Source organism: Myxine glutinosa, chromosome 1 (genome assembly GCF_964187855.1).
Source record: "Myxine glutinosa chromosome 1, kmMyxGlut1.1, whole genome shotgun sequence".
Lineage (NCBI taxonomy): Eukaryota > Metazoa > Chordata > Myxini > Myxiniformes > Myxinidae > Myxine > Myxine glutinosa.
The window spans coordinates 443,490,311-443,516,324 of NC_136261.1; the positions used below are offsets into that span (position 1 = coordinate 443,490,311).

The 26,014-nt window shown below is 45.9% G+C and overlaps 2 protein-coding genes across 6 annotated transcripts in view; both read right to left on the reverse strand.

Moving 5' to 3' along the window:
* LOC144889681 (uncharacterized) overlaps positions 1-22,190 on the reverse strand; it is a 91,669-nt gene extending 69,479 nt beyond the window's left edge. The window contains exon 1 of the mRNA XM_078770869.1: positions 22,134-22,190. The gene's annotated coding sequence lies outside the window, so the exon portion shown is untranslated. The remainder of the gene's footprint in view (positions 1-22,133) is intronic.
* Positions 22,191-22,389: 199 nt separating this feature from the next.
* The window catches only part of LOC137418381 (E3 ubiquitin-protein ligase TRIM7), a 401,480-nt gene continuing 397,855 nt past the window's right edge, over positions 22,390-26,014 (reverse strand). For 4 of the 5 annotated variants that reach the window (XM_078770829.1, XM_078770828.1, XM_078770831.1 and 1 more), the window contains one exon: positions 22,390-23,131. In XM_078770829.1, the coding sequence (XP_078626955.1) occupies positions 22,584-23,131 (548 nt within the window). In that variant the 3' untranslated portion in view covers positions 22,390-22,583. The remainder of the gene's footprint in view (positions 23,132-26,014) is intronic. The other variant, XR_013621989.1, reaches the window with a different exon arrangement.

The following is a 26,014-nucleotide window of genomic DNA, read 5'->3' on the forward strand; positions in this document are numbered from 1 at the left end:
ACATGGAATGCGCAGTTTCTGTATCAGCTGGGCATGACGCACCTGAGGAGGTTGTGCCTCAGGATGTCCCAGGCTGTGCCCTCAAGACATATACAAGTTCTGTCGTTGAAACGCCTCATATAATTCCGGAGCGTGACATGACCATAGCAGGTCATGAAGAGGTGAATCTCGCAACACCTGTTGCATCATTGTCTGATTTGCAGACGTGTCCAAAACCTGCAGACATTCAGGGGATGGCACACACAGCATCTGCTGCACCGGCACCCGCTTTATCGTTAGAGGGTGAGACTCACGCTGATCAATTGGACTATGACTCCGATGGAGCCTCATCCCTCACGTCTGGCATCAGCATCGAGGCTTGGAACGAAGTGTTGTTGTCTCATGGGCCGGAGGGTGACCCGGGCATCACACCTGCAGAAATTCTAAAATTCCTGAAAGACACTTTTCGGAAGAGGCGAGTAAAGGTGAAAGATTTCTTTCCAGACCTAAAAATCTTCATAACATCTGCGAAATATCTCGTCCTGAAGTCCAGCCAGTTCGGAGTTGGGGAACGAGAAGTATTCCGCCTCAAGAAGTACATCGTCAAAGCGAAGGAAGAGCTACAAGTAGACCAACCTTCCGCTATATAACCCCTTCCCCTTCTTCTTCACATGACCTTTTCTGTAGCTACCTTGAATATCAATGGGGGGCGGTCCCCATTGCGCAAGACCCAGGTGAAATTACTCACTGAGGAAAAGCATATTGATGTCATGCTTTTACAGGAGACGAGATGCAGTCCTTCGTGCGAAAGCCAATGGCGAAGGTTGATGAACGGCCAATGGTTTTTCAGTAGCTTGGCTTGCCCTAGAGCCGGGGTAGCTATATTCTTCTCATCTTCTTTTTTCCTCCAAACTGACATTGTTTTTGAAGACATAATTAAGGGGTATCTAATTTCTGTGTCTTTCACCTTCAATGGTTACAGGCACACACTTTTTAATGTCTACTCACCCAGTGACAGCACTGACAGGGTCACCTTCTTCACACAGTTAGAAACATCACTCACTCATGCAGATTTTAATAATCTTGTTTGCTTGAGTGGGGATTTTAATTGTACTCTAGACTCTGCCATGGACCGGAACGGTAAAGAACCTCATCTAGCTAGTACCATCCCACTGGCAAGGGTTTTATCTAAATTCTCTTTCGTTGATGCGTGGAGACTTCACAACCCCCTCATACGCCAGTATACATGGTGTCGCTGTCTTGACGGTCGGCTTTCCTTCGCTCGGCTAGATCGTGTTTACATAAATAGTAACTTTCTTAACATGATGGGCAATGTGCAAATTTTACCAATCGGTTTCTCCGATCATCACATGGTCACCTTTTCTCTTCTCTCTCCGATACGGAACTATGGAGCTGCACATTGGATTTTTAATGTGGACCTTTTAGAGGATCAAGCTTTCCTTAAAGCCTTCCGGGTTTTCTGGGGTACACTGCTTTTGCGGAAACCTTCTTTTTCTTCCCTCAATCAATGGTGGGATAATGCCAAGGTGCAAATTAAAACCTTTTGTCAGCAGTATAGATTATTTTGTACAAAAGATGAGTCTCTCTTTAAAAGTGTTATTGAAAAAGAAATTTTAGCTTTGCAAAGCCATCTGTCACCTTCCAACACAATGGAAACGAATCTTTCATTGGCCAAAAAGAAAGCTATTCTCAACAGGCTATGTGTAAAACAAGCTAGAGGTGCCATGGTTCGTCTCCGTGTGGAGAATTTGCGTCATCTGGACGTGCCTTCTAGTTTCTTCTTTCGACTTGAACACACTTCAAAGGGTAGCGAGCAGCTCACCTTGTTACGGACTGTGCAGGGCAATATGATAAAGGATCACAAGGGCATTAGAACCCTGGTTAAAGATTACTTCTCTGATCTGTATTGTAGGAAAGACATTGATGACGAAATGGTGCATTCTTTAACCGCGTCCTTGCCCACCTTGTCAGCTACTGCACGTCAAGAGCTGGACAGAAAGATAACTATGGAGGAACTGTTTGTTGCACTACAAGCCTTGCCGAATGGAAAAGCCTCTGGCTTGGATGGACTCCCCGTAGAGTTCTACAAAGCTTTCTGGGATCTCTTTGGGACGGAACTGTTGGAAATATTTTCTGACAGTTTACGACTCAACCAACTGCCACTCAGCTGCCGTAGAGCGGTGCTTGCCCTAATACCCAAGAAGGGAGATCTGCATCGGGTGGAAAATTGGCGTCCGATATCCTTGCTATGCGTGGATTATAAAATCTTTTCCAAGGCTCTCACCAACCGGCTCAGAGTCGTGATTGGGGAGATCATACACCCAGATCAATCTTACTGTGTCCCTAAAAGGTCAATTCACGACAGTATCTTTATTGTACGTGACATGATTGATATCTGCTCTCTCGAACAAAGAAATGTTGGTCTGGTGTTCCTCGATCAAGAAAAGGCCTTCGATGCCATCGATCACTTTTATCTTTTCTCTGTTTTACGGGGGTTTGGTTTTGGTGAATTTTTTATCTCTCACGTACAGCTACTGTATAATAACATTTTTAGTTTAGCAAAAGTTAACAACATTTTATGTCAGCCTTTCCCGGCTAGTAGAGGCATTCGTCAAGGTTGCCCTCTTTCCGGCCTCCTGTACTCCCTCGCGATTGAGCCTTTGCTCGTTCGTTTGCGCGCACGTCTTCCCGGTTTCGTTCCTCAACCAACTGCGAACCCGTTCAAGGTGATTGCTTATGCAGACGATCTTTGTGCAATCGTTCACTCGGATGAGGACGTCTTGGCCTTGGTCCAATGCGTCCATGAATTCAGTTTGGCAAGTTCGGCAAAAGTGAATTGGAAAAAGAGCAGAGCTCTCTACCTTGGTCCGCAAAATGGCGCCACTCCTCCGACTCTGCCGGAGCAACTCGAATGGGCATGGGATGGCGTTCTTTACCTTGGTGTCTTTCTTGGTACCGAAAACTTCATTTTGAGAAACTGGGAATCTCTCATAATTAAAACTGAGAGGCGGCTGCTAAAATGGAAGGGCTTACTCTGCCAACTCTCCTATCGGGGCCGAACCCTCATTATAAATAACCTTGCAGCATCGATGCTTTGGCACGTTTTTATGGCACTGCAGCCCCCGGATTTTATTCTTAAAAAACTGCAATCTATTTTTATTGACTTCTTTTGGGGGGGGAAGCACTGGCTCAAACCTGGTGTGTTAAACCTACCCGTTGCTGAAGGAGGACAGGGTCTGATTGCCATTACCAGTAAAGTTATGGCTTTTCGCCTCCTGTCGCTTCGTCGACTGCTGTACACAGACGTCCCGTGGAAGGCATTGGCTCACTGCCTGCTTCGGCAGGCAGGGAGACTCGGCTACGATCAGGAGCTGTTCCTTATTGGCAGCAAGAAAGTCGATATGGCATCAGTCCCCCTGTTCTACAGGAGTGTGCTGGAGGCATGGCAGGCGGTTACCGTTCGCCGTGATAACAGTAATTATTCTCTTGAAATGTTCTTAAACGAGCCAATTTTTTTAAACCCCATTTTTGAAGGGGTCTGCAGTGATCGTACTTTTATGCAAAAGTTTATTGATGCTGGATGCACCAAGGTTAAAGATTTTAGAACCCCTCCTCCTTACAAGTGGAAACCAGCTGCTGACGTCGCTGTTGCCACTGGAGTTAGGTCCATTCGGGTCATTGGGAGGATATTCTCTGTGATTCTGCACTTTTTCAAGCAAACCAAGCTAAAATGGGCTCCACAGGTGGAAGCTGGCCCTCTCTCATCCCAACACCCCTTTCCAGAGCTTTTGCTTCTTTTTCAAGGTTTCACCTCCTTTAAGTTGATGGAAAAATCCTCTGTTTATGGCATGTGTGTCAAAACCCTTGTTTCTGATAGACCTGCAGAACCACAAGCGCACTGGAGGAGAATGCTCCAGACTACTCATTCTACTTCGATAAACTGGCTTGTTATGTACAAGGTACCCATTGCCAAACGCTCCGGAGACTTGCAGTGGCGATTGGCACATCACATTTTACCCTCAAACGTTTTGATACACCGAATGTGTCCACATGTCCTTGAAAAGTGCCCTTTTTGTGATGCCCAGGAAACTCTTTTTCATGCCTTTGTTGGATGCCCAAGATTGACACCACTTTTTACTGTTTTATCGCATGTCATTCAAGGGTTGGGGTTGGTTTTTACACACTGTGTTTTTATATTTGGTTTTAGTATTAAACCCAGATGTAGGCACGAATGTTTTTTAGCCAACTTTTTAATTTCTGAGGCAAAACTTGCTATATATGTGTCCAGGAAAAGGAAAATCCGGAACAGTGTTGTTCCAGTGGATGACGCTGTAGTCTTTCTTAGGTCATTGGTGTCGTCTCGGCTGAACCTGGAATTGTCTTTTGATAACTGTGGGGACTTCCAGAAACGATGGTGTGTTCGGCGTTCCTTGTGCAGTTTAACTGACGGAGTCCTTACATTAAACTTGTAATATAGCATTGCTCTCTTATTTGGTGTAATGTGAAATGCTTCGAAATGGTACCTTTTATGACTGTATATATCAACTTTATTTGCTGTCTGTATTGTTTTGTAACCATGGTTTTCTTTTTTTTCTCACTGTCTGTATTTGTAGAAATGCTCTCATGACGTGTAAATATTTTTTGTTTTACCTGTCTGCATTGGTGGAAAAGGTTTTTCCTTCAAAAAAGGAATGAAAATCTCTGTCTCTCCCTCTCTCTCTCTCAATGTTTCGCTTAATTTAATTAAACGTTTAATTTGCTCTTGATGTGGTCATAGCTCTTGCATGAGCATTTCCTTTAAAATTGTTTGTTGTTTTGTTTGTGTCTTCACCTTTGGTTTGAAAATTTTTATACTTGCTGGTTTCCTTTAAATATCCTTTGCTCCTTTTGGTGAATTCATGATCCTTACGAAATGTTTCTTTAAACTGGTTGCTTTGCTTACAACCGCTTTGTGGAATTGCTTGTATTTTTATAATAAAAGGGCACAAAAGTCTCTCTCTCTCTCTCTCTCTCTCTCTCTCTCTCTCCTCTCCCACTTTGCACAGCTGCCGCTCGCTTAGCACGCACGTGCGATTGCCAGGTCTGTTGCTCAGTCACTGGCGGTACGTGCTGTCTCGTGTTGCTTTTTCCTTTCTTCCTACCTTTTGGTCCTTTCTGCTGTCCGAGTGTCGGTGTCCCTTTCTATCGTCTTGTCTACTGAGCGAGAGAGGGAGAGACAGCGCGGTTAGAGTTATCCACTTTAGGTGGTTAACGGGATTTATTTATTTATTTCCCAGTTATTGTTGTTGTTGTTTATTTTCATTTATTTCGGCTTTATAAACCTTTGTACCATTTATTGGTTACTTTTTTTCGTTTAGTTACTTCAAATGGCTAGCAAGAATAGTCGAAGTAATGCCGGTCGTGACGCCGATGAGGGGTTAACAGATGAACACGGCATGTGTTTTGTCCCACCGGAAGATGTCTCGCTGGAGGAGACGCTCCTCGCAATCGGAGGATTGATCGGTTGTGAGAACATACGGGCAGCGTCCCGAATGCACCACAAGGTGGTTGTTTTCGTTTCACGTGTCCGTTTCGCACGCATCGTCGTGCAGAACGGACTCACCTTGGGCAATGACCAGTTTGTTCCGGTTTCGCCATGGAACACTCCGGCCTCGAAGGTAATACTATCAAACGTTCTACCGACGCTGTCTAATGAGGAAATTCTTCAGAAGCTCGGTCAGTACGGTACTGTGGTGTCGAGAATTATCCAAGCCTCCATTCGCACCACAGACGGGAAGCTTAAGCATATCGAAACGTTTAGACGGTTTTGTTATGTTGTTTTGAAGGATGGTTTGACGCAATTGAATGTCTCTCTCGTTTTTAAGTCGTCAAAACGTGAGCACAGGATTTTTGCGGCAACGGAGAGGTTGATTTGTTACGGGTGTGGTGTACATGGACACACTCGGCAGTATTGTCCTGATGGGGAGAAAACGTATGCCTCAGCAGCCGGACCAGCCCCACCCATGACCACTACGGATGATTCTATAGATGTTTCGCCTTCAGTGCGGGAATCTACATCGGACCATCAAGGTACGGCTAAGAGTGGTGCTGATGAGACCCATACGGATGTGCTTCGTGTAAGCGATGAGTCATCCAGTACAGCTGGCCATCGTGCAAACGATGAGTCAGCAAATGTAAGGGAGAAGCCTCTACCTGTAGAGGGAATGTTTTGTGAGGAGCAGCAGATTGTAGATGCGGCGTCTCGGAAAAATTTGAAACGGTCACTTGTAAGTGCGAGGAATGAGGACAAAGGTGTTAAAGTGTTGGTGGTGCAGACAGGAAGCAGTTTAAACGATTCAGACAGTCCTCCACATGAAGATCAGCAAGGTGGTGAGACTATGCCTGACATGATACCACCTGCTCAGGATGAAGGGGAACTTTTTCCTGAAGGTTGTAAATCAACCTGCGAAACCGAACAGCCTACTGATGACCATATCAATTCTAATGGGGAATGCAAAATACCCATTACTACTAATAACGACTCCTCCCCCCCCCCCCCCCCCATTGCAATGATGCATGAGGATGAAGAGGATGAAGAACCTAAGGTAGATGGGGATGGAACAGGTGTTTCTGTACAGGTTCAGGAGGAACTCGTTACTAGCGTCACGGAGGGAATTCTAACTACAGAGACACTGATCGGCCATGAGGAACCAGTGGCAATGGTCGACAGGGCTCCCCCCCCCCCCCTCAGGAGGAAGAGCAGCCTTTGGAGATCTCAAAAGAAAATATTGTCAGATTTTTGAAGGAAACTTTCAGACAAAGGCATGTACGAATTAAGGATCATTTTCCTAATATCCAGGCCTTCCTTGCAGCCGCAAAACCTTTGCTGCAAAGGAGTGAGCATGTGGAAATCTCCGAACCTGAATTTCAGCGGCTGAGGAAATCCATCACGAAGGCAAACAAGGAATTAATTGAGGAAGAGGACTTCACCCCCTAGAAGAATCAACCATGGAACTAAATGTTGTATCCTTAAATATAAATGGGGGTCGTGCCCCCTTACGGAGGGTGCAAACCATTCAAGCGGTTGTAAAAGAAAAGGCTGACATTATTCTCTTACAAGAGACCCACGCTACTAGTGCTCAAGTAGCCGATTGGGGGAAACTTTTTAAAGGGCAATGGTGGCTAAGTGGGTTCCCTACACCTCGGGCCGGTGTTGCCATTTGCCTAAGTCACAAGATTTGTGCTCAACAGGTTTCATTTAAAGAAATCTATAAAGGGCATTTGATCTCCGTAGATTTTCTTTATAATACCCAAAAGATTATCGTAGTGAATGTTTATGCACCGTGTGACCCAATGGAGAGGAAAATTTTCTTTTCCACTCTGCGGGATTTTGTAAAAACTCTGGACCCAACAGCCTTTATCTGTATCGCGGGAGATTTTAATTGCACAATTTGTCCGTCAATTGATAGGAATGGTCATGAGCCTCATGTTGCCTCTACGAAAGCTCTAGAGGACACCATCAACATCTTTCGGTTTAAGGATGTGTGGAGATCACAACACCCACTCTCACGCTGTTATACATGGTGTAGATGCAATGATGGTATTATGTCAATGGCAAGGCTGGACAGATTCTATGTGAACAAGCCAATGTTGAATGTGGTGTCTGTCTCCAAAATTTTACCAACTGGATTCACAGACCACAGTTTAATCTCAATGTCCTTTAAGTTACCCTTTCCACCCGGTGGTAGTGCTTACTGGTCTTTGAATACTCGTCTCTTACATGACAAGGAATTTAATGAGGCCTTTCACGTCGTGTGGGAGAAAATTCGCTCCTCCAGACCTGAGTATGATAGTCTCCGGCTGTGGTGGGACATTGCAAAATCCCAAATTAAGAATTTCTGTCAACAATATAGTGCATACACCACCAAAATCCAATCAATATCAATAGATCAGTTAAAATCTGAAATTATATCGTTAGAACAGAATGTTGACGAGGTTGGGAGAGGTGCACGTGACCAACTAATATGGGCAAAGAAAGCAGTGCTGGAGGAAGCGGTACGGCAACGGGCGATGGGTGCCTTGGTCCGAATGCGAATGAGCTATTTAACGCTGGACATGCCAAACAAAGAGTTCTTTAAGTTAGAGTCTTCCCTCAAAAGGTCACAACAAATTCATACTTTACTCACTCCCAATGGGTCGCTGGTGACCTCTCAGCAGGCGATCAGGTGTACTCTGAAAGGGTTCTATTCTAACTTGTATTCTCCTCAGAACGTGGACAATGAGGTGATACGAGAGTTAACTGCTGGGCTTCCGAGTGTCGAGGAGGATGAGCGATGCATGCTCGATTCCCCAATCTCGGCTGATGAACTTGAAGCAGCTGTGTGGAGCCTGAAAGATGGGAAAGCTTCTGGAATAGATGGCCTGCCCACAGAATTCTACAAGACCTTCTGGGCCCTTGTGGGACCTGACTTACTCGATGTACTCGATGAAAGCATACGTGTCGGAGAACTTCCAATGTCTTGTAGACGAGCAGTCGTTTGTTTGCTACCAAAAGCTGGGAATCTTCAACTGGTTGATAACTGGCGACCTGTCTCCTTATTGTGTGTTGATTACAAGATTTTCTCTAAAGTACTTGCTAATCGTATGAAGACTGTGATCAGTTCAGTTATACACCCGGACCAGACCTACTGTGTGCCTGGAAAATCTATTTATGATAATATTTTTTTGGTAAGAGATATTATTTCATGCAATAAGTTCCTGCGTGACGATTTTGGGTTGCTGTTTCTTGATCAAACTAAGGCCTTCGATCGTGTTGACCACAAGTACCTTTTTCTGTCCTGAAAGGAATGGGGTTTGGTGAAACTTTCACCTCTTATGTGAAACTCCTGTATACTAATACTCAATGTATGATGAAGATCAACAATAGGTTATGCTCTCCCTTTCCTTTCCAACGGGGTATTCGCCAAGGTTGCCCCCTCTCTGGGCTTCTATATATAGTCGCCCTTGAACCACTCCTTCGGTCTATTAGACAGCAAATACCTCAGGGAATGAGAAGTATAGAAGGAGCAGAATTTGTGCAGACGGCTTATGCTGATGATGTCTGTGTTTTGATTAGAAGCTCTAATGATGTCTCTGCTTTACAACGTTGTATGCGAGATTTCTCTGCAGCCTCTTCCGGTGGGATCAATTGGCATAAAAGTACAGCATTATGGTGTGGCAAAAGCAATCTCTCTTGTGTATCACCACCCTCACTCCCACACAACCTGGTCTGGAGAACGGACGGGGTTAAATATCTTGGAGTGCATATCGGTAATCGTGAAACAGAAATGAAAAATTGGGAAGGAGTGTTGGAGCAAATTATGCACAGATTGAAAGCATGGGAAGGACTGCTGAGGTCCATCTCCTATCGAGGCCGTACCCTTGTCATAAACAATCTGGTTGCAACAAAATTATGGCACAGAATTATTGCTTTACAGCCATCAAACCAACTAATTATGGCTACTCAGCGAATGCTAGTAAACTTCTTTTGGAGTGGCTACCATTGGCTGAGGCCTGAGATATTGTACTACCCCCGGAAGGAAGGTGGCCAGGGCATTGTTGATATCTCTGGTCGGGTTGTGGCCTTTCGGCTGCAGTCTCTGCAGAGACTACTGTTCGCTGAACAGCTGCCCTGGCGGCCCTTTGCATTTTTTCTGTTACAACAGGCTGGTAGACTGAGATATGATCGGCAGCTTCTTTTGATAGACCTCGAGCATATAAACTTTGCCTCTCTTCCGAGATTCTATCAGAGTTTATTGGACACTTGGAAAAGGTTTGACGTCCACCGCTTCCTTGAGGGCTATAATTGTCGAATGTTCCTTCAAGAACCCCTTTTCTTCAATAACTTTTTTCCTGGTATCCCTCATAGCCATGCCCTGATTAAAAAATTTATCCAAGGAGGGATTAACAAAGTATGTGATCTGAGAGATTCATCTGGAGTTAAGTGGAAACCTGCTGGTTTGGTGGCAACCTCAGTTGGATCTCGGTCTGTCCGACTTGTAGACCAAGTTGTACGTATAGTCATAAGAAAATTTAGACAGCTAAACATCGGCTGGGAAGGTGTTGGTAACATTGAGGACTTTCGGTTAGGTTTCCCTGAAATCAAAGTGCTCCTTTCGTCTTCTCTTCAGCCGGAGATTGAACATACCACCCCTTTTCATCTTGTAACTAAGATTGGAATCCGTGATCTCTCTCGACAAAATAAGAATGTACCCCTCTCTGGGAGAACACGAGTAGCTTTGTGGTCAGAGCGGTTAGGGTTGGGGTCTCCCTCTACCCCCCTTTGGCCTCACATGTACACCTTACCAATACATGGTGTGTTAGCGGACATACAATGGAGGTTAGCACACTGGGCGCTTCCCTCCAATATTTTTGTCCACCGTATTAACAGCTCACTGCCGGAAACTTGTCCTTTCTGTGACCAGAAGGAGGATTTGTTTCATGCTTATGTACAGTGTCGTAGACTGACATCGCTTTTCTTGTTCCTTGAATATCTTTTTCACCAATTGTCCTTCCCTTTCAATATGCATATGTTTATATTTGGTGTGTCTTTCAGGCCCACATGTAGGGATGTGGGTGTTCTTCTCAATTTTTTGGTTGCTGTTGCAAAATATGCGAAATATAAATCTCGGAAAATTAAAATAGATAACGGCTATGGCTCTGAGGCTATTTCTATTTTTAAAGGGTTTGTCTCAACACGACTCAAGCTAGAATTTGATTTCTTTGTCAGTAATGGAAACGTCCAACTTTTTGAGAGAAAGTGGTGTATTGGCAATGTTCTGTGCTCAGTCGATGATTCAAAAGTGGTAATTACTTTATAATTCCTGATTGATTTGACTTTTTTCTTTGGAACTGATTGCTTGCATATATGTTTCTTCCTGTGTCCTTGAATACATTTCTCTCTCTCTCTCTTAGTTTTTCGCTTAATTTGCTCAATATATATTTTTTGTATATTTGCTGGTTTCTTTTAAATACCCTTTGCTCTTTTTGTGGTGCCTTCATGATGCTTATGCAATTTCTTTAAACTAGATGCTGTGTTTTTTTTTTACAACTGCTTTGTGAAATGTGATTTTTTTTACAACTGCTTGTGAAATGGCTTTACATTGTTTATAATAAAAGGACACAAAAGTCAAGTCTCTCTCTCTCTCTCTCTCTCTCTCTCTCTCTCTCTCTCTCTCTCTCTCTCTCTCTGTCTCTGTCTCTGTCTCTGTCTCTGTCTCTGTCTCTGTCTCTCTCTCTCTCTCTCTCTCTCTCTCTCTCTCTCTCTCTCTCATCATGGCGGCTGTGGGTGTTGAGCTGTGAGTACGGTGCTGTGTTGGTGGTCTTTCCTATCCTCCTTTCACTCCATTTGTGTCCTTGTACGAGTTTGTGAAGTTTTCTCCGTGTTTCCCTTCTGCTCTTGAGACAAGAGAGGGAGAGAGAGACAGCACGGTAACGGTTAGCCACCGGTATTAAATTATAACGTGGGTTGGTTATATCGTGCCGATTATTTATTTATTTATTTACTTATTTAACTAATTTTGATTTGTTTGGTTAGTTTATTGCATTGTTTTTGTTTAGTTTATTGCCGATAAATGGCTAATAGGAATAGTCAAAGGACTGCTGATCGTGTTAGTGATGAGGTGTTATCGCGTAAGCACGGGCTGTGCCTTGTTCCGCCGGAAGACGTGCAAATGGACGATGTTCTACTTGCAATCGGGGATTTGATTGGGGTAAATAACATTCGTGCTGCGTCTCGAATGAACCACAAAGTGGTGGTTTTCGTGTCACAAGTTAGCCTTGCAGACATCGTGGTGCAAAACGGGTTAACGTTGGGGAATGACCAATTTGTCCCGATATCGTCCATGGACACGCCGGCGGTTAAAGTTATTTTAAGTAACGTTCCGCCCTTTCTGAGGAATGAAGAAATCCTACGTAAATTAGGGGAGCATGGGACTGTCGTCTCACGAATTATCACGGTCCCCCTGCGAACCAGGAACGGAAGGCTGAAGCATGTAGAGTCGTTTAGACGTTTTTGTTTCGTCGTACTGAAGGATGAGGCAAAACAGCTGAACATATCTATAAATTTTAAAATAGGAGATCATGATTACCGGATCTTTGCAGCTACTGAGACCTTGATTTGCTATACATGTGGGGCATACGGACACACTCGGCAGTATTGTCCTGATGTGAGGAAGAGTTATGCCACAGCAGCTGGGGCAGCCCCCCCTCCCCCTGTAAATGACTTGAACGACCCTGTAGATGAGCCAGGTGTCGAGAAAAGGTCAACACCGGAATACGAGGGTGCGGGTGACAGTGGTGCTGGTGAAGAAGCCCATACGGTAGTGGAGCAACCATATGTGGAGGAGAGGCTGCAACCTCAAGAACAAAGGGACTTCGAGGAGGTGAAGCTGATGGAGACCGAGTCGAGGAGAAACTTGAAACGCTCTCTTGCGAGCGATGAGAATGGAGGAAAAGGAAACAAAATGGTTCTCGTGCAGGCAGATGGTAATACAGACCAACCTGATGACCATGAGCAAAATGGTAATGCAATAGGTAGAGATGGGAATCTGCCCATTTCACAGGATGAAGATAATCGAAGCATTACCGAGCGTGTCACCGTGTGTGATGGTGGACACCCTGCACCATGCGACGAGCAGTTAAGGACCCTCATCTCAACGGAAGATGATGAGAAAGAGATTGATAAGTCGGTGGCAGACAACAACGATGGGGTAGTTGGTGCCATGCAGACGCAACAAAAATACCATGGTGACAATGACACAGATGTGGTGCCAGTACCTGACACACCACTGGGTGAGAGTGGGGTCGAGGCTGATGAGGAAGGATGCAGTCTTGCTGCCCTGAGTGAGTCTCAGAAGGAGCAGGTGAGGCAAGCAGAGGTGACAAAAGGGAAGGTCATTGATTTCTTAAACGAAACGTTTAGACAACGTCACGTTGTAATTAGAGATCATTTCCCTGATGTTCAAGCTTTCATTAAGGCTTCGAAACCTCTTTTACAGAAAAATGACCCCATGCTCTCAGAGCCTCAATTTCAACGTCTTCGTAAAGCAGTAACAAAGGCGAACAAGGAATTGCAGGCAGACGGTGAGCTACCACCGTAGAATGACAACGCGAGAAATACATATTGCCTCCTTGAACATCAATGGGGGATGTGCCCCCTTACGAAAAATTCAAGCAATCCAGGCAATGGAGAGGGTAAAAGCAGATGTCATTCTATTGCAAGAGACCCATGCCACAAACAATTTGGCAGCTGAATGGTGTAAACTTTTTAAAGGGCAATGGTGGCTGAGTGGGGTTTCCACACCCAAGGCTGGTGTTGCCATCGCCTTAAGTCCCAGGCTTCTCACTCAGAGTGTTATTTATAGGGAGGTCTATAAGGCACATTTGATAGCGGTGGAGTTCTACTGCAATACACAAAAGCTTATTATAGTAAATGTGTATGCACCAAGTGAACCTATAGAAAGAAGAACATTCTTTTCCACATTGCGGGACTTTGTAGAGGGACTGGATCCAGCTGCTCTCACCTGTATCGCAGGGGACTTTAACTGTACAATTGATCCTTCAGTTGACAGGAATGGACATGAACCCCACGGCGCTTCTGCAAAGGTGTTAGCGAGCCTCATCAAGAACTATTGTTTTGAGGATGTGTGGAGGTTGCAGCATCCAACTTCACGGGCCTACACATGGTGCAGATGTCATGATGGCGTCATATCAAGGGCAAGGCTAGACAGGATCTATATCAATAAGCCAATGCTGAATGTGGTGTCCACTACCCAAATACTCCCAACAGGGTTTTCAGATCATAATTTAGTGGCAATGTCCTTTAAATTACCCCTGACATCAGGAGGTAGCGCATACTGGTCACTCAATACTCGGTTGTTAAGTGATAAGAAATTTAAAGATGCCTTCCGAACCGTGTGGGGGAAAATCCGGTCCTCTAAGCTTGAGCATGCCAACCTTCGCATATGGTGGGACATTGCAAAGTGTCAAGTTAAAACGTTTTGTCAACAGTATAGTCTGTTTACTACTAAAATGCAAAGTCTCTCAATTGACTCATTAAAGGCCGAAATTGCAGAATTGGAACAGAATCGTAATGGGGCTGGGAAAGATTTTGGATATGATCAGTTACTATGGACAAAAAGGTCATTACTGACCGAAATGGTGAGGCAGCGGGCAATGGGTACCTTGGTGCGTATGAGGATGAGTTACTTGACTTTGGATATGCCAAATAAGGACTTCTTTAGCTTGGAGAATTCGGTGAAAAACTCGCAGCAAATTCATAAGCTCTGTACTGCTAATGGGTCAACGGTTACCTCCCAACTGGAGATTAAGTGGCCTTGAAAGCATTTTACTCTGACCTGTATTCTGCCCAGAGTATCAACAGTGAGGCGATACAGGAGCTGATTGCTGGGCTCCCAGAAGTCGAGGAGGACAAGCAGCACACACTGGAATCGTCAATTTCACCTGATGAACTTGAAGCAGCCATGCGAGGCTTGAAAGATGGTAAAGCCTCGGGGATTGACGGGCTGCCTGGAGAGTTTTATAAGACATTTTGGAATCTTGTGGGACCGGATCTGCTTGAAGTCCTTGACGAAAGCCTTCGTGCTGGAGAACTTCCTCTGTCCTGTAGAAGGGCGGTCGTATGCCTTTTGCCGAAGCCTGGGAACATTCAACTCATTGAGAACTGGCGACCTGTTTCCTTACTGTGTAGTGACTACAAAATCTTGTCTAAAGTATTAGCGAATCGGCTGAAAGAGGTGATCAGCTCTGTCATACAGCCGGACCAAACCTACTGTGTTCCTGGACGGTCCATGCATGATAACCTGTTTCTGGTAAGAGATATTATTTCCTGTAAAAAGTATGTGCCTGCCAGTTTTGGGTTATTGTTTCTGGATCAAACAAAGGCTTTTGATCGTGTTGATCATGCATACTTGTTTTCGGTTCTTAAGGGGATGGGTTTTGGTGAAACCTTCACAGCATATGTTAAACTGTTATATACAAACACTTTCTGTATGTTGAAAGTAAATAATAACTTATGCTCCCCCTTTCCCTTTCGACGGGGTATCCGCCAAGGCTGTCCTCTCTCGGGACTGTTGTACACAATTGCCCTTGAACCACTTTTGGCATCCTTCAGGAAACGATTGCCTCAGGATATGGGGGTAGAGGGGTTAAAATTTGTCGTAACAGCTTATGCTGATGATGTTTGTGTTTTACTTAAAGGCCCGGGCAGTGTAGCTGCAGTACAGCAGTGCTTAAAAGACTTCTCTGCAGCCTCTTCTGGTGAAGTAAACTGGAGTAAAAGTGTAGCCTTGTGGTGTAGTTCAGGTAACCCCTCAGTCATATCACCACCATCACTCCCACAAAATCTGGTATGGAAAACAGACGGGGTCAAATATCTTCGAGTTTATCTTGGAAACCATGAAATGGAAATGAGGAATTGGGAAGGAGGTGTGGAACAAATCGCATATCGTTTAAAATCATGGAAAGGACTACTGCGGTCTCTTTCATACAGAGGCCGCGCTCTTGTTATCAATAACCTGATTGCAGCGAGATTGTGGCATAAAGTCATTACCCTGCAGCCACCCAAGGAGCTGATCCCTGCCATCCAGAGGAAGTTGATAGACTTTTTTTGGAGCGGCTACCACTGGCTGCGGCCCAGTATACTGTACCACCCTCGGAAGGAGGGGGGCCATGGAGTCATTGATGTCTCTGGGCGGCTTATGGCTTTTCGCCTGCAGTCTGTGCAGAGACTACTGTATGCGGAGGAGCTGCCCTGGCGCCCATTTGCACATTTTCTATTACAACAGGCTGGTGGAATGAACTATGATCGGCACCTTCTCTTGGTGGACCTTGATTGTGTCAGCAGTGCTTCACTTCCCGCTTTTTATCGGAGTTTGCTGGATGCATGGAAAGGCCTTGAGGTTAAACGTTGTCTTGAGGCATATAATTGTCATAATTTCCTCCAAGAGCCTCTGTTCTATAACAGCTTTTTCCCATGTATTCCTCGTAGCCATGCTTTAATTCAAAAATTCATTAAAGGAGGCGTAAGCAAAGTGAGTGATCTAAGGGATGCATCTGGAACCAAGTGGAGGTCTGCTGGGGTGGTGGCGACAGGTGTTTGTGTAGCATCTGTTCGAGTTGTTCAACAAATCAAACAGGTAGTCGTAAAAAAATTCAGGCAGCTAAACATTGGCTGGGAAGGTGCCGGAATTGTCGAAGATTTTCGACTATCTTTCCCCGAAATCAAGGTGCTGCCCTCTGTCCAGTCCAATGATGATGGGTTTCCCTGCCCCTTTCACTTAGTAACTAAGGCTGGTGTCCTTAAACTCGTGAGGGGGAAAGAAGTCTCATCCCTGTCTGGAGCGATGCGTGTGGCCTTGTGGTCAGAACGGTTAGGGCCGGGGTTTCCCTCTACTCCACTGTGGCATAATATGTTTGTTCCACCCATCTATGGGTTCTTAGCGGATATCCAATGGAGGCTAACACATTGGGCTCTCCCCTCAAACACTTTTATCCACCATCTTAATGCCTCGGTGCCTGTAAATTGTCCCTTCTGCAAACAGGAGGAGGATCTTTTTCATGCATATGTCCAGTGCAGGAGGTTAGCACCTCTATTTTCTGTGATTGCACACCTTTCTTATAAATTATCCTTCACTTTTACCTTGCATATGTTTATTTTTGGTGTACCCTTTACCTCCTCTTGTAAAAATGCTGGTGCCTTGATGAATTTCCTGATTGCCATTGCAAAATATGCAATTTATAAGTCAAGGAAAATTAAGATTGATAAATGTTATAGTGATGATGTCATTCCAATATTTAAAGGGCTGGTGTCAGCAAGATTAAGGCTGGAATTTGATCACCATATGAGTAACGAGAATGTTGAACTTTTTGAATGGAAATGGTGCACTCACGAGGCCTTGTGTGTGGTTCAGGACTCGAAACTCGTTATGATGTTTTAAGAATTGCATCAAGAATGTGATGCTTTGGTGTTGTTGTACCTTTTTTTTCTCTGCTCCTGCTTGTAAATACCCTTGCGGTATAGGTTGTAATCCTTGTGCATTTTGTGGAAATAAACGGTGTTCAAATTCAATTCTCTCTCTCTCTCTCTCTCTCTCTCTCTCTCTCTCTCTGTGTCTCTCTCTCTCTCTCTCTCTCTCTCTCTCTCTCTCTCTCTCTTTCTGCTATGCCAGTAAAAGTGACTATCATTTGAATATATTCCGCTAAGTTATGAATAAAAGAAATTATGATTTAGAGACTGATCATTTTTAAACACTTGTCAACAGATACATGATGGTGAGAACATACAAAAGGAAGACAGAGAGGGGCAATTATGGCCAAAGCAACTTGTCTGCAGCCTTGACAGCAGTGAGCGAGGGACTTCCACTCATTCATGTCAGCAAGGACTTTGGTGTTCCGGCACGTACCCTACGAAGGCACAGAGACCAGCAAGTAGCAGCACCTGGTGTGCTGAATTTTGGGAGATATAAGAACGCCCTTCCTCCTGAGATCGACGCGCAGCTGAAAGCACATGTAACGGAGATGCAGAGGCGACTGTACGGTCTGAGGATGCGGGACATGCAGCGTCTAGCGTTTGATGTTGCTGAGAAGGCTCAAATTAGCCACCCTTTCAACAGAGAGTCCCGGATGGCAGGAAAGGACTGGGTCCAGAACTTTCTCTCCCGTCACGACCTCACCCTCAGGCAGCCTCAAGCAACCAGCATAGCGCGTGTTGTGGGCTTCAATAAACCCAGGGTCCAGGGTTTCTTTGACCTCTTCAAGGAGTGTTTGACAGCTGAAGACTACACCCCTTCAAGAGTGTGGAACATGGATGAGACAGGGCTGACAACTGTTCAAAAGCCCGGGAAAGTCATGGCCACAAAAGGTGCTCGACAGGTCGGCAAGGTCACAAGTGGTGAGCGAGGAGTTCTGGTGACACTTGTGTGTGCCTGCAGTGCAGCTGGTGTCTTCCTACCTCCAATGTATATTTTCCCCCGTAAGCGAATGGTGGACACCCTCATGAAAGATGCTCCGCCACAATCTGTTGGGTACGCAAGTTCAAATGGCTGGACAGATTCAGACTTGTTCATACTTTGGCTCCGCCACTTTGCTAATTTCACAAACGCCTCCCTGGACAACCCGCAAATCATTCTCCTTGATGGACATCACAGTCACAAGACTCTTGGAGCTATCAAGTTTTGTCGGGCGAATGGGATTGAGCTACTCACCTTACCCCCTCACAGTACTCACAAGCTGCAGCCACTTGATCGCACTTATTTCAAGCCACTCAAAAGTGCTTTCAATGCTGAAGCTGACAGTTGGATGGTGGCCAACCCAGGACGACGTATCACAGTCTATGACATGGCTGGTCTGTCACGGAAAGCGTTTCTATGCACAGCGTTGCCCGAAAAGGCAGTGAATGGCTTCAAGACTTGTGGCCTTTGGCCATTTGATCCAAATGTGTTCACCGACGCCGACTTTGAAGGGGCATTGGTGACTGATGAGCAGATGTGTGGGCAAGAAGCAAGTACCCCTGACCAGCCATCCTCAGGAGATGTACGTTCACCAGTTGTCATGCAGCCAACCACGTCAGACCCAGGTGAACTTCTTCCTGAAGAATGTGAATCCACCCCAGCAAATCCCTCAATCTGTGTTGAAGACAGGCAAGACCAAGGACCATCTCCCTCACCTTCTTCATCTGACAACGGAATGCAGGTGGTACCGCCGTCTGGTGATGGCCGATGTTTTTTCCGCAGTTTAATCATTGGGATGGACTCAAAGTTACAAACAGCGGAGAGATCAGAGCATGGATCATTGAGAAATCAGGTACTAGAGATGTTTGAGAAGAGTCAGGCAGATGGACTTCGCGCAAAAGTTATTGCACACATGTGTGAAAATTATGATGACTTCAAAGACCTGGACGTCGAAACCATCAACGCCGACCTGCCCAGATGGCTCCGATACTCATCCATGGAGCATCGAATCGATGCCATGTCGGATCCATTGTCGCTGCCGGGCAAGCTGGAGATCACCGCCACCAGCAAAGTCCTTCAGAAACAAATCATAGTTTACAACTGGGATAACGTTGTGGTTCAACGTTATGGAGACGTTGACAGACACCACCAGCCCCTGATGGTGCAGTTCACCAGTGTTGGTCAGGATGTCGGGCACTACAACTGCATCGTTCTGCCCAGCCTGCGACCAGAGCGACTAACACCAGAAGTTAGAAGTGAGGCGCCCACGTCACAGCCGCCAATCCCCCAGCCATCCACATCTTCTACCAGCACAATCAGGGAAATAATCCATGGGCTTTCTCCGCTGCCCAAAATATCAATCAAGAGGCCAAGAGCCAGAAAAACAGAGTCAGCAGCCGTGCTGACCTCTTCGCCATACAAGGCAGCACTAGAAGAGAAGCAGGCAAAGAAGAACCCCAAGAAAAACTCAGACAAAGCACTAGAAGAGACGCAGGCAAAGAAGAACCCCAAGAAAAACTCAGACAAAGAACAAAAGCAGAAGAAGAAGAGAGTGCAGCAAACAAACCCCACAAACGGCAAAACGAGGAAGCAAGGAGAAGACGAAGAAACAAGTGAGGAGGAAGACTGGCCTTGTCTTATATGCTGTGAGGAGTACAGCCGTGCCAGACCCAGGGAGGTGTGGGTGCAGTGCCAGTTGTGCCTTCATTGGGCACATGAACAATGTACGCCAGGACTGGCCCAGTTCCTGTGCCCAAACTGCGAGTCAGATGTCTCGGACTGACATGTGCCCATGACTGTTTGAATTTGACCAAGTCACAATTCATGACATTTTGTATTTACAGTGAAATTTCCTCAATGAAGGAGACTATGTTTTTCAAGTCAGACGTTAGTATTATCTTCTTTTTATGTAATTCGGAAGTAAGGGGCAAAACGCTCACTTCTCAGGGGCAACACGCCCACAGTAAGCGTTTTGCCCCAACCTGGTGGGCGTTTTACCTCCGGCATGGGGCAAAGAGGCCAAAAAAAAAAATCTATATTTTCACTTCTTGTTCTTTTTCGTTTTTTTCTATCTTGGTGTGCTTGTGCTATTATGTAGCGCTAATGTGTCCTTATTGTTTGCATTTACTTTTAGTTCTCTATAGCTGCAACAGGAGCAGATATCAGCAATCTTGCTTAATGGGGGCGTCTTGCCCCACGCTACCCTACATTTCACTGTGAGTGAAACTAGCGGTAAGTTCAATGGTGTTTGAACTGACGAGGCTTCAGAACAGAACCCGGTATGGTGTTTAATCATGGATTCTTCTTCTTCTTTTGAATGCGGCACAAGGTGTCGGGGTCGCGTCATTGACTGAGTGCAGGGACCTGTGCAGGTTACGGTGGAATTGTTCTGTAATTTGTTCAGGATGCCGGCGATAGCTCACCTGCTCATCACGAAGGATACTTTGGGATCTTTAACGTTCACCAACTAATGTCGGGAGACGGGATTCCCGTTTCACGTTCATCCGAGGGACAGTACGCGCATTGGTGGATTATCCCACCTGTGAAACACCGGGATGAGCCCCTACCGCACACTGATGGATCATCCTACCTGTGAAACACCGGGATGAGCCCCCTACCGCACACTGATGGATCATCCTACCTGTGAAACACCGGGATGAGCCCCTACCGCACACTGATGGATCATCCTACCTGTGAAACACCGGGATGAGCCCCCTACCGCACATTGATGGATCATCCTACCTGTGAAACACCATGATGAGCCCCAATCGCGCATTGATGGATCATCCTACCTGTGAAACACCGGGATGAGCCCCCGACCGCGCATTGATGGATAATCCTACCTGTGAAACACCGTGATGAGCCCATATCGTGCATTGATGGATCATCCTACCTGTGAAACACCGGGATGAGCCCCTACCGCACATTGATGGATCATCCTACCTGTGAAACACTGGGATGAGCCCCCCACCGCACATTGATGGATCATCCTACCTGTGAAACACCATGATGAGCCCCAATCGCGCATTGATGGATCATCCTACCTGTGAAACACCGGGATGAGCCCCCTACCATGCATTGATGGAACATCCTACCTGTGAAACACCATGATGAGCCCCCGACCGCACATTGATGGATCATCCTACCTGTGAAACACCGTGATGAGCCCCCATACCGCACGTCGATGGATCATCCTACCTGTGAAACACCGTGATGAGCCCCCTACCACGCATTGATGGATCATCCTACCTGTGAAACACCGTGATGAGCCCCATACCGCACGTCGATGGATCATCCTACCTGTGAAACACCGTGATGAGCCCCCTACCGCGCATTGATGGATCATCCTACCTGTGAAACACCGTGATGAGCCCCATACCGCACGTCGATGGATCATCCTACTTGTGAAACACCGTGATGAGCCTCCTGCCGCACATTGATGGATCATCCTACCTGTGAAACAACCTTGTTTTCAATTCCACTGCACATTGTTCCCTATTGTGACATCACAAAGCACGTTTCGTACATGTTGTATCGCAGGTTTTTCACTCACGATACAAACGTAATACCTGGGAAGATTCGTCATTCAGGTTGTAATATGAACATTCAATGGCGTCGACGTGTAAAATTAAAAAGAGAAGTGAATTGGTGAATGTTAACATGAAGGTGTTTACCTGTTCTTTGTTTCAATATCCAGGTATAGCTAGATCTAAGTCCCCACTACCAAAAATTGTAGGGTCGAGTTTCCCCCAATTGGAGAAATTCGAGAGTGAACCCCAACCTGTCCCTCCCGGAGTGCAATGTCGCCCTGAGGGTAGCACCTGTATGATCACGGTTTACCTCCCGCCAGGTGAATATGAATTGTTAATCACAGTACATGATGCGACGCCTTCTCTGGAATTTGCATTCACGTGATGACGCTAAATTAACTTCGTGACGTCAATACACTGGTGATGAAATGGTGATTTTATCTCTGTGTTTTGATTGGATGGAAGAGATTTCCACAAAGATAAAGATTAAAACCTCCGTGAGAAACAATGAGAACCTGACGTTTCAGGTCAGGTATGAACCCTTCATCGGATCAAAAGAGAGAGTAACACCCAAAAGGTCACCTGGCCATGTTTCCAACGGTGTGATTCGCGATACCTGATGAACGTTCTGTTAATTCCATCCAGGGCTCCACATTCCACCTGTGATCCAATCCAAACCCACCGTCACCTTCACGATTAACGCCGGTGCTCTATTCCAGGTAAACACAAAGGGTTTCATCTACCTGGACGGACTTTCTTCACTCAAACATCCCATTTAATGACGCTTTGAAGAAGAAGAATCTATTGCATCTGAGGAGAGTGAAGAGTTCGGGTTAAAGTTCATTTCACATCAAATAAGATAAACAATGAACTTATTAAATTATATAAACTTTATTATAATATAAACATTAATCTCCAATCACATCGTCATGAACAGGTAAATCACATCGTCATGAACAGGTAAATCACATCGTCATGAACAGGTAAATCACATCGTCATGAACAGGTAAATCACATCGTCATGAACAGGTAAATGATTTGATTGATTTGACCCAAAATAACCGGATCAGTTCGTGATGAAAGTTTGTTTCACTAAATGTACAAAATGAACGGAATCACAATAATAATCCCAAACCCCAATGGCGGGTTTAACGGGGTCCATGAAGTTCCCCCTGAACACGTGCAGGACCCGCGAGTCCCCGAAACACGTCAACTCTCCCGCCTCACAATCCAAGAAGAACCCAAACCGTTCATGATCCCCCGGGACGGACAGGGAGGTTCGTTGTTTGTTGTGATATGCGGAGAATTCGTTATTAAGTTTAGATAAACACCAAGACTCGGGATTCGCTCCCAACCCGCTCTTTCCCCCTTTTCTCCCCATGGAGTTTAAACAGATTCCGATTTTCCACCAACGACTCGACCTCACATCGACCTCCCAGTAATGACGACCTGAGGAGAAACAATCACAGGAAACAACTTGTGGATGAACATCAAACCGATCAGGATGTTCCGGGTACTGATTCCCGGTCCTGGTTAGAGTCGCCGTCCTGAGATCCCCGGAGATCTTGATCTGTCGATGTGCAGAGTTTGGGTCCAGACTCGGGCTCCGTCCATCTGCGGACACGACACGGGGTCACGGACATTGTTAGACAAACGGACAAAAACACAAACACATTAATCTCTATCACAAAAAATCTTTTATTACAACAATTGTTTTGTTTATTCACTTCACGATTTAACAACTTTATTTGTTTATTCACTTCACGATTTAACAACTTTATTTGTTTATTCACTTCACGATTTAACAACTTTATTTGTTTATTCACTTCACGATTTAACAACTTTATTTGTTTATTCACTTCACGATTTAACAACTTTATTTGTTTATTCACTTTTCGATTTAACAACTTTATTTATTTCGCAATGAACAACTTACATTATTTATTTATTTATTTCACCGAGAAAAACTTCGAGGGGAGTGGATCGGGAGGGGAGAAGACGAGGGAGGAGATCTGTGAGGGAGGAGATCTGTGAGGGAGGAGATCTGTGAGTGAGGCGAGAGGATGAGGAGGGGACAGAGGTTGAGGGGCGGCAGAGGTTGAGGGGAGAGGGGTCAGAGGTTGAGAGGAGAGGGGTCAGAGGTTGAAGAGGCAGGAGGGGAGGGGAAATGAAAATCTTGCAGGTGTGACACTTTTTAACAGGTCGACACACACATTGATGAGTCACTCTGCACCTGTGAAACACCGGGATGACAGTTTATAGCTCGGTCGGGATTCAAACCCAGGTTAGACACCTCAGAGCGAGTGTGGATTCCTCTCAGACATCGTGCTTGTCCTGTTACTTTCATCCTCCATTTGCTTTCCCATTCCGGAGATGTCTCCATGAAGCGAGCCACCGTATCACCATGGAAACCAAGTGGTTTTAGCACTCGACGTTGATTGTTTTACACGTGTATTTATCTCACCTGGAACGAAGTTCAGGTGAGCTTATGCGATGACGCGTCGTCCGTCCGTCTGTAAACACTTGAAACTTCTTCTCCGAAACCGCTGATGGGATTGCGACCAAATTTGGCACAAATGATATTTGTTATGACTAAAGTTTGTTCAAGGCACTAAAAAAACTCGCCGTCTCGCCGACCGGGTGGGAGGTGTTGCCCCGGGGTGGGAGGTGTTGCCCCGGGATGGGAGGTGTTGCTCCGGGGTGGGAGGGGTTGCCCTGGGGTGGGGGGTATTGCCCCAGGGTGGGAGGGGTAGCCCCGGGGTGGGGGGTATTGCCCCGGGGTGGGAGGTGTTGCCCCAGGGTGGGAGGTGTTGCCCCGGGGTGGGAGGGGTTGCCCCGGGGTGGGATGTGTTGCCCCGGGGTGGGAGGGGTTGCCTCGGGGTGGGAGGTGTTGCCCCGGGGTGGGAGGGGTTGCCTCAGGGTGGGATGAGTTGCCCCGGGGTGGGAGGGGTTGCCTCGGGGTGGGAGGGGTTGCCCCGGGGTGGGAGGGGTTGCCTCTGGGTGGGAGGGGTTGCCCCGGGGTGGGAGGGGTTGCCCCGGGATGGGAGGGGTTGCCCCGGGGTGGGAGGGGTTGCCCCGGGGTGGGATGGGTTTGCCCCCAAAATATGTATTTTTTTGTTTGTTTGTTTTATAGTCTTATGATGTTAGTATTATTCTACATGCTAACCTGTCTTTGAGCAACCATTGAAATTGGGTTAAAATACCTGTAGTCGGTGTATTATACTGTTTATTTGACCAGGTGAGCACCCCGATGTTTTATGTTGACGAGAATATAAGATCCATCGCTTCGCTGACGGAAATACCAATCTTTGCTGAGATGGTTCATCTATGGGGGAACAAAAAATGGTTTCCTGGAAGATCCTGCTCTCCGTGCAGGTGTACCCAATGTCACGTGTTGGCATTTGCAGTTTCGACACGCGTGTCCATGGACCCACACAAAAAAATATTATTATTATTTATTTTTTTTGTATCACAAACATTCCCAGGAGGTACCCGAATCCACCGTAGTTTGATTCATTGAAATCCATTAATCCATTCTCAAGTTATAACATGTCAAACAGACACACAGACAGAGACACAGAGACACAAACAGACAGACAGACAGACATGACTCCTTTTATAATATAGATATAAGATAGATGTTTAGCAATCTACTGACAGCTGAGTTTCTCCATTCTGCTTGGAAGAATAAGATGAAGAAGAAGAGGAAGGGGAAGGGCCTGTGCTTTGTTTACGCCCTTTCTCCAGAAGAAGAAAATGATCATGGCTGAGTTTCTCTGTCATGTTTTTCGAGTTTGAAGAAGAAGATTTATCAGAAGCAGATCGTTTCTCTGTAATGTTTTCCGAGTTTGAATAAGAAGTTTCTCGTTGAGTATGAAATGCAAAGCTCGAACCAACATGATGGAAATCCAACACGAGGTCGATGGACGTTATTTTTATACTGGAAGAGTCGACCTGTCGCTTCACTGATGGACCAATTAGTCATCATGTCTCTTGCTGCTGGAAGGGGAAGGAGGAGGGAAGAGGAGAAAGGGGAGAGGGAGGAGGAAGTGGAGGAAGGGGAGAGGGAGGAGGAAGAGAATGGAGGGAAGGGGTGGGAGGAGGAGGGCAGGGGGAAGGGGAGGGAGGAGAAAGGGGAAGAGGAAGAGGGGAGGGGAAGAGGAAAGAGGAGGGGAGAGGGGAGAGGGGAGAGGGGAAGGGATGTACTGCATATATTATTTTTTTGGGGGGGGGGGCTTTTACAGGACCCTCGATTTGGGGGAGAAGGAAAGGAGAACAAATTTACCCGTGCAAACAGAGCTTTAACATCAGCGTTGGTAAATCGAGAAATTGTAATAACCTCTGCCACCACACATTTACATAGTGTTTATGCCTTCCCACCACACCCCACACTTCCTCTTGATGCCGAGGGCACATTACCGATATCACCTCCCCGCCACCCTACTGCCCACACCCACAAGTGATGCCATGGCTACATTGCCGATGTTAACCTCCCCC